Raw genomic sequence first — 13,044 nt, forward strand, 5'->3', positions numbered from 1 at the left:
GGAGCACACCTGTTACCATTTCTGCCCGCTGTGGGAGGGAGGGTGTGCAACTTGGTAGGGCCGAGTGGACTAACCACAGGGCCGGGTAGAGGCTGCTTCATTTGTTTGTCAAAGGAAAAAAACTCTGGAGGGCAGGGGCCCTGCTAGACCTGCTCTCTGCTCAGTTCTCAAGCTGGAGCCTGGTGTGTCAGGAAAGCTGGTGATGCTCCTCATCAGGGACATGGGAGGAGATTCCAGGCTAGGCTGGGGCAGGCGCCATGGAGGAAGCTCAGGATTCCACTTGGAGCAGCCCAGGGCCAGCGTTAGTGCCGTGTGCTCGTAACTTTCAGTCGTGTTGGTTGGTTCCAGGATTTTATCCAGCGCTGGGAAGTATCTGTTGGACTCCTACAGCCCTTGTAGTCTGTCTGGCTTTCAGGATGCCCCCTCTGCAGAGAAGAAGAGCTCAGTTAAGAACCCCTGGCAGGAATTCAATTACCTCCTTAAGGAGACGCCGTCCGAGTACGCCAGCCTCATGGAAACACTCCACACCCTGAAGGTAGGAGCGCAGTGCTGCTCGGGGCACCTCGGTGCCAGGACACTCTGGCAGTTGGGGCCACTGCGTTGCCTCCATAAAACCGGCCTGTTTGACTGGGAGGAGTGTTCCAAGTCCTCCCGACACAGCCAGTCCCTAAAGAATGAAATGTCCGCAGCCGGGAGGCTCTGGGCTCCCTCCTCCTCAGAGACGCACGGAGCTCTGCTTGTGTGCGGATGAGATCTCCTAAGGCAAGGGCAATGGAAAGTTGTGTTTGAGGGCCACCTTGAGCTCCAGGTGTGGTCATTGTCTTTCCAAGACTTTCTCAGCAAGTTGCACTCTGCTGGTGAACCCATCCTGAACTGTAATTCTGCATGTGCGTTCATCCGTGCCTGTGTGAGCAGGGTACAGCGACTCCGCTTATCTTCACCACAGATCTTAGTTATGCATGTTTGCCTTCATTAGATCGCTGGTAATAATAAAGCGAAGGCTCTTTGTTCTGTCGTCTTCCTTTTCCCAGGGTGTTCTGAGCACTTACGTTACATGTAACTCGTGCAGCTCTATCCTCAACATTACGCATTTGACCTGTGTAGAAAAACTAGTCATGTTTTCAGTGTTCAGCCTTCTCCGAATCAGCGTTATGCAAAGCCAGTCCTTGATGCCTCACAGCAGGGTAGTTGCTTGTGCCCTTTGACCACGGTCATCTAAAGGTCATGTTTGTATTCCTCCTCCTCATCTCTGTGGCTTCCTAAGAGCTCTGGTGAGCAAATGGAGTCTGTTATCCAAGGTTTCTTGTAGTGATTGCCTGGCAGAGAGCATCCAAACCTCTGTGCTGTTGCCAAAGGAGTTTGGCGGACCGGAGAGACTCTTGGCTGGACTGTGGCTAGCGAGCCTGGATTTGTACTGCGTGGGGCGTGCAGAGGGCGGGCATGCTGCTGTGCGGGAGCGCTGAGACTCAGCCACAGTTGCTTGTGGGGAGTGCACACTGCAGTGGCAGCTCTTCCACCTTTCAGCAGGTAGAGCCGTGCTCCCCTCCGTGCTGGCCCGGTGCCACCCTTTCCTGCCCCTTGGGTAGGAAGGGGAGGTAATGCTCTGCACCCTTTGTGCTGCGCCCACTCAAAGCCTGCCTTTCTAATATTTTAACCGAGGCCTCCTAGGATCAGCTTAGCACATCCGTGTGTCCCCATTCCCTTCTGTGCTAGGAGAAAGGGACGAGTAACCACAACCTGCTGTCTGCATCTCGAGCTGCCCTCACCCACCTCAACCAGCTAGCACACCAGTTGGCATTTGACTCTGTTTTCCTTCGCATCAAGCAGCAGCTCTTACTGATTTCCAAGATGGAGGTAAGTTCCCTTGATGATTCCACTGATCCAGCACAGCTAGTGGGGAGGTCCGGCATGGCTATCTCCTCACGCTTCATAGGCGCCAGGGACTAGTGAACAAAGTTCCCTCTAAGCTGCACAGCCACGCAGTTTCCTATTAAGCCCCATGCAGAGGGACTCAGGACTGCAGCAAGGAGAGATACCACTCCCTAAGCTGCCATGGCCGGGAGAGAGGGAGCCCTAGTCCCAGAGGGTAGGGGTACCTTCCCCCAGCCTCAGCGCAGAGCAGCCCCAGCTGGGAGCGGCAGGGAGGTAGAGGGCAGGCGTCCCTCCTCTGGGCCCAGTACAGAGCTGCTGCTGCTGCTAGAGTAGCTCTGTGCTGGGGCTGGCAGGGAAGTGGCCAGCAGCAGCTCTGGCTCCCAGTTGGGGGGCTCTGGGGCTCTGCACACTGGCTCTGTCCCCCATTGGCCAATGGGAGCTGGGGTGGCATTGCTTTTGGGCAAGAGCAGTGCGCGTAGCACGCCATGGAGCCTTTCCCCTCATCCTCCTGGGGCACAGAGCCGCCTAGGTAAACCTGAGCCCCTACATCCTGCACCCCAACACAGCCATCTCCTATCCTCCAAATCCATCATCCCAGGCCCCAGGCCTGAGCTCCTCCCCATAGCCAGACTGCCTCTTGCATCCCCAAACCCCCATTTCCAGGCCCACCCCAGAGCCCACGCCTCCTCTGGAACCCTAAACCCCGCCTCAACCCACAGCTCCGTCTGTATTTCAAATCCCTTGGCCCCACCCTGGAGCCCCCTCCTGCACACCAAACCCCTCATCCCTAGTGCCCCCCAAAGTCCTCCCCCCCCCAGCCAGAGTCCTTGACTTTTCTCACATCCCAACTGCCTGCCCAGCCCGGAGCCCCAGTTTAGAGCTCTCATCCCAACCCCTCAGCTCCAGCCCTGCCATAAGCTATCCGTGTGCAGGGACTCGTTACGTGATCGATACATCCCCTCCGTATTGGCACTTACAGCGAAAGTCATTCCGCCCAGAGACACAACAAATTAGAGGGGTGGAACGCTGCTAACACGCCCTCGCTGCCTCTCTCGGATGCCTTCACGTCTCTGGGGGTTTCTCTCCTTACTCAGATGTGAACGTCCTTTCAACCGTGCTCTTGTGTCGGTGGGGAGCCCAAACAGACCCACCCCTCCACGTCATCTGCTGGGATTTGTGTCTTCAGCATTCAGACAGTTCTGTGAAAAGAATTCATTTGCTCCTTCCTAGGGCTGGAGCTCAGGCGGCATTGGGGAGACGCTGACAGAGGACCTGCCGAACTTCAGTCTGACTCCTCTTGAATACATCAGCAACGTAAGCGCTCGTGGGGATAGTCGGCAGAGGCGCGTACTCTGGACCTACCCTTCGTGGCACCTCTCCCGTTGTGCAGCTGTTAGAGAGGCTGACTCAGATGGCAGAGCAATCCCACCAAGCACATAGCACAGGCGTCCCTGTTGTAGGCTGGGATCGCTTTGCGTCCGCAGTGTGGCCGTTTTCCCTTCCGTAGCTGCAGCCTCTCCAGTTCTCCTGCTGCTGCAGAAGCTTCTGGTGTTGGGATGCCAAGAGTGAGTGGCAGCCAGGGCAGTGTTCCCTGCAAGCTGAGTGCTTGGGCAACCATCCAACAGAGAGTCAATTGCTGCCCAGCTGATTAGCAGAGCACCCCCAGCCAGCAGCATGGGTTTCCGCTGGTGGTGCACATCTGCACATGCCTCAGTGCACAGACCGATATTTATTCCGCACATGTCTGGAAAATATTAAAGAACACTGGCCAGGGCAACTGGTGAGGAGTGACAGCGGGGGAGACCAGGAGCCATGTGACCTTCTCCCTGCCCGGGGAAGGGCCAGAACCACCCCTCTCTGCCCCTGCCCCGCCTCTTCCCCCAACCACTGTGGCCTGGGGGGGTAGCGAACTTGGCGCTGGCAGTAAGGGTCTGGCCAGCATTCACCATAATGGCCCAGGGAAGCCTGAGCTCCTGGCAGCAGGGGAAGTGGAGCAACGTGGCCCAGCTCGTTCTGCTCCCCCCGCTCTGCTCTGCTTCCTGCTAACGAGTGCAGGGCGATTCCACCCCTTCCCCCGAGTGATGCAGATGGAAGAGCAAAGAGCTGGGGCTGCCTTGTTCCACGGCTCCTGCTGCTGCCTGTGAGAGAGGTGGGGCTGGACCCCTGCTACAGGCGCCAGACTCTCCCCCTGGCTAGTCCCCATGGACACCCCAGGACTCTGCCTGCTGGCTGCTAGTCAGCCTCTTGCCCCTCCTGCCCACGATGTGGGAGTGCATGTGCCCCCTGCACGTTGTCGCTGATGAGGCTAGGAGCCTCTCCGGATAGTCCTTGCCAGGTGCCTGGCCGGCTCTGTGTGAGGGTTATTCCCTAACCTCTGCCAATTGCTGCCTCTCATTAGCACCTCTCAGTTGGACGGGGCAGTGATGCCAATGCCTGTGCCCGTGTGCAGAGATCCGTTCTAGACTCAGTCGTTCAGACCGACTGGCTGCTGATTGCTCACTCGACCCCAGTGTAACCTGCCAAACAGGAGGACGTCTGCTCTTTGCTGTGGTGCGCCCAGGGCAGCTCTGTGTCACGCACAAGCTGTGCTGCCGACATGAGGGCCCAAGCCCATGGGAGGCGATCCGTTCCCCTCTGGTGCTGGCATTCTGAAATTGCCTGGCCTGTTGGATGTGGGAGCTTGGGGCACGTCTACACTGCAGCATTCTTTCGGAATAACTAGCGCTATTTTGAAATAGCTTAGTCCGCATCTGCACGCAGGCAGCTGTTTCGAAGGAATGTCGAAATACTGTCAAGCTGGAGTCTTACTCCGATTCCTGTGACCCTGGTTGCACAAGGAGCAAGGGAAGGCGGGGGAGGAGGGCTCTGTTTCGTAATAAGTGCTGTGTAGATGCTCCCAATTTCAAAAGAAGCTGTTTTGAAATATGCTAGACAATTGACGTAGCTCAGTTTGCGTCGTTCATGTCCGGTGGAGCCCTGCTGCAGACACACCCTTGCTGAGCTAGAGGGAGTTCCCCACTTATTTCTAACATCGGCCATCGGGGGTTCTGTTCCAACAGAAGCTGGAGTTCACTTCCGGGTGTAGTGTACGCTGATGAGCTGCTGCCATGGCCAGTGGTCAGGCCGTGTCGATGGGGATCCCTCTCTAACCTTCGGGGAAGTGCCCACTTAGGGCACAAATCTGTAACTCAGTGTCACTCTTGCAATCCTTTATTGTCTCTCCTAGATTGGACAGTATATCATGTCCCTCCCACTTCACCTCGAGCCATTTGTTACGCAGGAAGACTCTGCTTTGGAACTGGCATTACATGCTGGAAAACTGCCCTACCCTCCAGAGCAAGGTAGGGCAAGACTGGGTCACTGAGGAGTCTGGGGGGAAGCATGTGTGTTAGCACTGCAGAGCGATGAGTGTTGGGGATGAGCCATCTGAGGCCGATTGCCTTGCTGACATGGTACCCTACTGTAGAACTGTAGAATGCCTTCCAGTTGTCCCGCATCGGTACTCACAACGAGACCCTAGGTAACGAGGAGAACTTCAGCACGGTCACTGAAACAAGCTTTAGGTCACGCTGTGTTGCTGTCTGTACTGAGGGAAGTTGCTCTGAAGATGAGCCCCCATGGTGGGGGTCTAAGTCTGTTATCGTTTGGTTCTCTAGGAACTCTCTTGTGATCAGAGTGAGGGCTCGTGAAATGCTCTAGTTGCCTGTGGGGGTCGAGTTGAATCCCAGCAGTAGCCGCACTTGATGTGTTCACTTAGTTCTAGCTCTGAGTCCTAGTTATTTGTATCCAAGCCTTGTTACTGTGGAAACCTGCATCATAAGCACTACTCTCTGGCTGACCCCGGACCACCTAAGTTGGAGAAAAACACTGTCCACAGAGCGCGCAGTTTGGATCATTGTCCAGCTAGCGGAAGCTCGTGTGATCTGACCATCCTAACAAGCCATGCCTTACATAGCACAGAGCAGACACGCAAGTGGAGAGATGGTGCTGGGGGAAGCAGGAGAGCTGCATGTCTGTCTGTCTCTGTCACTGCATCTGTAAAATGGGAGCATCAATACTTCCTGCTCAGTGTTGTAAAGTGCTCTGAACCACTGGGTGAACAGCACTACATGAGTGCCAAGACTGGTCATTAACTGAACTAGGAAATGAGGGAGAGTCACACTTCAACAAATTCACCCCACTTTGGTTAACATCAGCCTGTCCGAGATATCCCTCTGACCCCATAACCAGTGTTCTCTCTGGCCCCCAGGACCCAGCCCAACACCCCGTGTTCTGTGCACCGAGGGACGTGCACCACCCGTAGAAACACATGCTGGCTGCTGTGGGAGCTCCGCTAATCAGTTGGGCGGCATTGGAGTCTCTCCTGGGTGGCTGCCCTTGCACAGTTTACAGGGAACATGGCCTATAACCCTTTTCTGGGGCTGACTAATAAGCTTGCAGCAGCCTGTCAAATCTTCTCACCTTCTCTCTGTTCCCTGCTGTGCCCAAGACTCCCTGAGCTCCCCTGGCTTGTGTGCATCCAAACCTCCTCCTTTTAGAGCCCAGTTATAACTTGGGCCTTCATGACATCTCCTGGCAAAGAGCTCCACAAGTCGGCTGTGCTTTGTGTAAAGAAACACTCCTTTTGTGTGTCTGAAATCTGCTCCCTGATTTCGCTCGACCAAAAACTCTTCCCCCCACAAATCAGGTTCGTCTGGCTGCTTTTACCTTTTCCTCCCGTAGTTTGCTAAGAACATGACGAGTGTTTAGCTTTTGATGTTGTTGTTTTGTCACATTAAAGTATTTTCATGTTTAAAATGGCTTCCTTAGCTTTCCAATCCCCTCGTGCGTAGCAGTGAGCAGGGAACACGTTGGGTGCGTGTGTTCTGCAGGGGCATTTGTTGCTTAATGGACTCTCCTCCAGGGGAGGGCCATGTCTGCAGTAGAGACGCCGTATTGGCCAGACCCCAGCCCACTGTCGTGCACGGTCGCCTCACGTCCCTGTGGCAGTGGCTTAGTGAGACAGAGTGGCCTGAAGAAAGAGTGCCGTGTATTTAGCCACCTTTCGGGGTGAGATAGCAGCCGGTAATCGGGAACAGAGCTAGCTCCAGCCACCACCCTGTGCTCCGGAGCCCAGTCTAGGAACCACTTTGTCTGCGTTCCAGCACTTGGAGTGTTGCACATTAAGCTCCCTGTCCCTTTTAACAGCTAGCACAGAACTCACCCCTGGGGCAGATGGCGAGTTGGGGCTCTGAGGGCTAATGAGAACTCTCTGTTCAGGTGACGAGTTACCTGAGCTGGACAACATGGCTGACTACTGGCTAGGCTCCATCGCCAGAGCTACAATGCAGACCTACTGTGAAGTTATCCTGCAGATCCCGGAGCTCACCCTTCACTCAGCGAAGCAGCTTGCCACGGACATTGGTGAGCGCAGAGTATACGTTGTGTAGCCAGCTATGGCTCCCTACACGCCAGTAACCTCCCAGACGGGCTGTTTGCTGCCCTTTTCCAAGGGGGAGCTGCTCAGCATCTTGCATTTTGAGGAAGTTGCTGCTGACTAGAGCTGAGAAGACTCTTCCCCACTGAGGCCGCAGTCCCACACGCGCCGTTAGTGCTGAGTGAAATGGCAGCTGGCAAAGCCGGAGAAATAAGCCAAGTGCTCAGGGTTAGACCCGGCAACTATGTTTTTGCAAGACTCCTCTCGTGGAGACAGGCGACTGGTGAAGGGGGGGCCTCGTGACATCCCCCTGCAACCCAGGGAAGGGCTGGGACAACAGGCCTTTGCCCTAGATTCTGACCCTCCCCACCTCTTCCCTGTTCCCCGAGTGGTGCGGCCTGGGGACAGGCAGGGCCGGCACCGGCTGCAGGGGTCGCTCCTCCCTCGTGCTCACTGGCAGCAACGGGGGAAACAGCCCAGTGTCCCCAGTTCGCTTTGCTCTGCCTGCCGCATTGCTCCGCTTCTCATGCGGAGAAACTGGAGAGGGTCCAGAGAAGAGCAACAAGAACGATGACAGGCCTGGAGAGCACGAGCTGTGAGGGGAGACTGAAGGAACTGGGCTGGTTTAGTTCAGAAAAGAGCAGACTGAGACGTGAGCGGGTTTCATGTATTTAACAGGCTGTCACAGGGAGGGAGAAAAATGGTTCCCCTTGGCCTCTGAGGGCAGGATGAGCAGCGATGGGCTGAAACTGCAGCCAGGGAGGTTTGGGTTGGATATTGGGAAAAGCTTCCTACCTGTCAGGGGGGTTAAACGCTGGAACAAATTGCCTAGGGAGGGTGTGGAATCCCCATCTCTGGAGAGATTTCAGAGCAGGTTGGTCTTGATGGTGCTGGGTCCTGCCATGAGGGCAGGGGACTGGACTCGATGACCCTTCGAGGTCCCTTCCGGTTCTGTGAGTGAGTATGGGGGGCGCTCTCGCCCCCAAGCGACATGGCCAAAGGAGTGCAGCAAGCGTGGGCCATTGCTCTGCTCGGCCTGCTGGTGCCAGTGAGTGGGGGACGGGGGGGGGGGGTGGTGAGGAAACAGACACCCTCCCCTACTAGTCTCCCCACCAGCTGCTGGCTGACCCTGCCTGTCCCCGATGTTAGGGGGCACATGACCCCTCGTCCCTTCCTTTCCTCACCCCGCATCACCTGTGTTCCTGGACACTTGGGTCTTTCCAACAGGTGTTCCAAGGGTAGGGAGAGAAGTAGAAGGTTTTAGACTATGGAAGCGATTGAGTCCTCTCACATTAGTCTGTGCAGTTACTAAAATGTAACAGCGTGCCCCCGTCCTGTGCCCAAAATCACTGATCATGCGAAGCAGTCACTGACGAGCCAGGATACAAGCCAGGCATGTAGCTAGATTCCAGCCGCTCATCAGGTGCTGTGAGCTAGTGCTGATGGACAGACATCTGCTGTCGAGCCCTGTGACGGAGGCTCTGCTGTTCTGTGGCTTTGCTTTGGGGCTGTTGATATAGTAGCCGTTGTTTAAGTACATTTTGTGCTTCACTCTGTAGATTATCTGATCAATGTGATGGATGCCCTCGGCCTTCAGCCTTCTAAGACACTACAGAACATTGTCACTCTGTTGAAGACCAAACCAGAAGACTACAGGCAAATAGCCAAGAGCTTGCCCCGCAGGTTAGCAAGCACCATCGCCACCATGAGAAGTCTGGACTATTAACTCCAAGCCCAGAAAAACATCGCTGATGAGCTGTTGTCTGACAGCTGAATTTCCTCCCTTGAATTTTTTCTCCAATGAACTCTCCAAGGGTGGGGGAAAGAGGAATTTATTTGAATCTCATTTAATACATTTCTTCATTTGGAAACGTCAGGAGAGCTCTGCGGGTGCTTTGAACTATGAAATGGAAAGGAAAAATGTCTTAATCACCGCACTTCCCTGTGATGAGGTAGAGTTGTCTTGTGACGAGTTCTGATGCTGCCTGGAGTGACCATGCCGCGTGACAGTAAGATGACTGGCTTTTGTAGTGCAGTCCAATCAATGCTGGCTGAAATTACAGGGTATGTGCAGTGTGGATCAGCTGAAATGAGGACTCTGCTACCCGCAGGCAAGGCCCATTGCTCAAGTCTTTCATTATCCACAATCTCATGAAGGTAGCATGTGGGCAATTAGCAGAAAAGGCAGGACCAAGCTAAGCCCTGGTGACAAAACCAGTTGAGTAGGTTGTTTCTCAGGAGATTAATGTTTTTTTCCTTCTGAAGCCATGTGAATTCTTTCCAAGGAGTTGGATGTAGCCGTGTCATAGTCTTCTTGTGAAATGAATAAAGGGGTGATGTGTGGGTCTTTGCGAAAAGGCTTCTCTAATCTAGAGACACTACTCAGGTGAGAGCCTTGGGAGCTAATTAGGGAAAATACAAACTAATCCCACTGTTGGGACTTCGGCTATGTGAGGTCGTGGTTGATACAAACACCACTGGGGGAAACTCTGCGAGGCTCAACTTGTGGGGAACCATTTTTGGATGACATTTAAAATGCCAGGTTGGGGGGTAGGGAGAGGTTGGTGCTAGAAGAAGTTCCCTGGATCCTCTCACCCAGTGCAGTGTCAGTCTGAACTGCTTTAGGACTGTACTGTGGTTCCATTTTCTTGCCTATTTTTAATGCTCCTATGGCGTTGAAGAATGTGATACTTCATCTGCAGCATTTAACCAGTTCTTTTGGCAAGAGAGGAGTCCTGATCTGGAATGCAAACCAACCCAAATATTCAGGTGTGTCTTGATGCTCAGCACAAGCTGTCCCTGAAAGGGATTAAGACTCTCTGTTTCTGGCAGTGGCAGCCCTGAGATTTTACTGCTTTCCTATCAGAATGGAATCATCTATTTGACAGTGAACTTCCCTCCTCTGAATTGCTAAGTGTGCCCTTTATCTGGTGTGCTTAGTGAAATCTCCACTGCAAAGTTGATTTTCTTCTTTTCTTCCAGCACTTTGTCCTTTTCCCCTCATTTTCCAGCTAGAACGGAGGCATTTTCCTCATCTCTGCTCGTTCCTCTCTGGATTTTCTCGCATGCTCTGCCAAAGGGGCAACTATTCATCATGATTCCTTTCACAGATCTCTCCTTGTCTTGAGTTCTGGAGGTTCTGACTCAGACGCATTCATGCAGATGAGGGCAGGCGCTTACTAAGCACATGAGAATGGCTATTCTGGGTCAGACCAAAGGTCCGTCTAGCCAACAGTGGCCAATGCCGGGTGCCCCAGAGGGAAGGAACAGAAGAGGCAGTCAATATCCGTCCCCTGTCACCTATTCCCAGCTTCTGGTAAACAGAGGCCGGGGACACCATCCCTGCCCATCCTGGCTAATAGCCATTGATGGACCTAACCACCATGAATCTAGCTAGCTCTCTTTTGAATCCTGTTATAGTCTTGGACTTCACAACATCCTGTGGCGAGGAGTTCCACAGCTTGATTGCATGTTGTGTGAAAAAATCCTTCCTTTTGTTTGTTTTAAATCTGCTGCCAATTAATTTAATTTGTGTTATAAAAAGGACTAACATTGCATTATCTACTTTCTGCACTCCAGTCATGATTTTATAGACCTCTATCAAATACCACCCCCTTAGTAGCGTCTTTCCAAGCTGAATCTTAATTGCTCCCTTTTCTAAATCTTTTTCTCTCTTTTTGAGATGGGGTGACCACATCTACACACACTCTTGAAGATGTGGGCATAACATGGATGTATAGAGAGGCAATATGATATCTTGTTATCTATTCCTTTCTTAATGATTCCCAACATTCTGTTGGCTTTAACTGCCACTATACATTGAATGTATGTTTTCAGAGAACTGTCCACAATGACACCAAGATCTCTTTTTTGAGAGATCTCAAACAGTTAATTTAGACCCATCATTTTATACATAGAGTTGAGATTGTTTTCCAATGTGCACTTTGCATTTATCGACTTTGAATTTCATCTGCCATTTTGTTGCCCAGTCAGCCAGGTTTGAGAGATCCTTTTGTAGCTCTTCACAGTCTGCTTGGCTCTTAGCTATCGTGAGTAGTTTTTATCATCTGTCAGTTTTGCAACCTCACTGCTTATCCCTTTTTCCAGATAATTTATGAACATATTACATAGGACTGAATTCAGAACAGACCACTGGAGAACACCACTAGTTATCTCTTTCCATTCTGAAAACTGGCCATTTATACCTAGCCTTTGTTTCCTGTCTTTTAGCCAATTAAGGACCTTGCTTCTCATTCTATGACGGCTTACTTTGCTTAAGAGCTTTTGGCGACAGACTTTGTAAAAGGCTTTCTGAAAATCTAAGTACGCTGTATCCACTGATTCCCCCTTTTCCACATGTTTGGTGACCCCCTTAAGGAAGTTTAAGTCGATAGGTAAAGCATGGTTTCACTTTACAAAAAAGTTGACTCTTCCCTAACAAATTATGTTCATCTGTGTGTCTGACAGTTCTGTTCTTTGCTATAAGTTCAACCAGTTTGCCTAGTACTGAAGTCAATTACTGCCTGTAATTGCTGGGATCCATTTTAAAAATGGACATCACATTAGCGATCCTTCAGTCCTTTTATTTAAACCAGCTTCTGTAGCAAAGGTTACAAACTACAGTTAGTAGTTCTGCAGTTTGACATGTGAGTTCCTTCAGAACTCTTGGATAAATACCATCTGATCCTGCTGACTTATTACAGTTTAATTTACCCAAAATGTCCTCTAACGACACCTCAGTCTGGGACAGTTCCTCAGCTTTGTCACTGAAAAAGAATGGCTCAGGTTTGGGAATTTCTCATTCTCAGCTGGGAAGACTTGATGCAAAGAATTCATTGAGTTTATCCGCAACAGCCTTCTTGTCCTTGAGTGCTCCTTAGCGCCTTCAGGTTGCCCAGTGGCCCTCTGGGTGTTGAGCAGGCTTTCTACTTCTGATGTATTTAAAATGGGTGGTGTTTTGAGTCTTTTCAGATCCTGTTTTTGCTGCCTTAATTATATTTTTACATTTCTTTTGCCAGAGTTTATGCTCTTTTCCATTTTCCCTACTAGGATTAAACTTCTACTTTTTAAAGGATGCCTTTTTGACTCTATTTCCTTTACTTTGTTGTTTAGCCAGAAGGGCATTTTGGGGATGTATGTTTAAATTGAGCCTGTATTAGGATGTCTTTACAGACTTTCCGTGCATCTTACAGGGATTTCATTTTTGGCATTGTACTTTTTAATTTGTTTAACTAGCTTCATTATTTTAGTGTAATTCTGAAATTAAATGCCAGTGTTGGGTTGCTATCCTGTTTTCCTTGCCATAGGAATGTTAAATGTAATGATTTATGCTCCATGCTGCCAAGCAGTCCAACTATATTCATCTCTTGGACCAGATCCTGTGGTCTACTTGCAACTAAATCAAGAATTGCCTCTCTTCTTGTGGATTCTAGGACCAAGAAGCAGTGGTTTAAGCTATCAAGAAGCTTTTTCTGCATCCCGTTCTGAGGGGATGTATACCCATCCTTCCTGTACAGGCTTCCACTTTCCCAAAAGTTTCCCTGGTTCCTACTAAATCTAAACTTCTCCTCCCTGCTCCATCGTCTCATCCAAGCATTGAGACCCTGCAGTTCTGCCTGTCTAACTGACCCTGCGCATGGAACTAAAAGCATTTCAGAGAATCAATTTCTTAGGGTACGTCTACACTGCACACTCATTTTGAAATAAGCTATTCCGGAAGAAATACTCTGAAATAGCTTATTTTGAAATAGCGCGTC

General features: G+C 51.4%; 1 protein-coding gene across 1 annotated transcript in view; it reads left to right on the plus strand.

Annotated features, from left to right (window-relative positions):
- The window catches only part of COG7 (component of oligomeric golgi complex 7), a 32,103-nt gene extending 19,524 nt beyond the window's left edge, over positions 1-12,579 (plus strand). The window contains exons 12-17 of the mRNA XM_075899944.1: positions 349-535; positions 1,714-1,854; positions 3,103-3,186; positions 5,099-5,213; positions 7,132-7,275; positions 8,848-12,579. Coding sequence (XP_075756059.1) covers positions 349-535; positions 1,714-1,854; positions 3,103-3,186; positions 5,099-5,213; positions 7,132-7,275; positions 8,848-9,014 — 838 coding nt within the window. The 3' untranslated portion in view covers positions 9,015-12,579. The remainder of the gene's footprint in view (positions 1-348; positions 536-1,713; positions 1,855-3,102; positions 3,187-5,098; positions 5,214-7,131; positions 7,276-8,847) is intronic.
- Positions 12,580-13,044: the final 465 nt, after the last annotated feature.

This window comes from Pelodiscus sinensis, chromosome 16, assembly GCF_049634645.1.
Source record: "Pelodiscus sinensis isolate JC-2024 chromosome 16, ASM4963464v1, whole genome shotgun sequence".
NCBI classification, from domain to species: Eukaryota; Metazoa; Chordata; order Testudines; family Trionychidae; genus Pelodiscus; species Pelodiscus sinensis.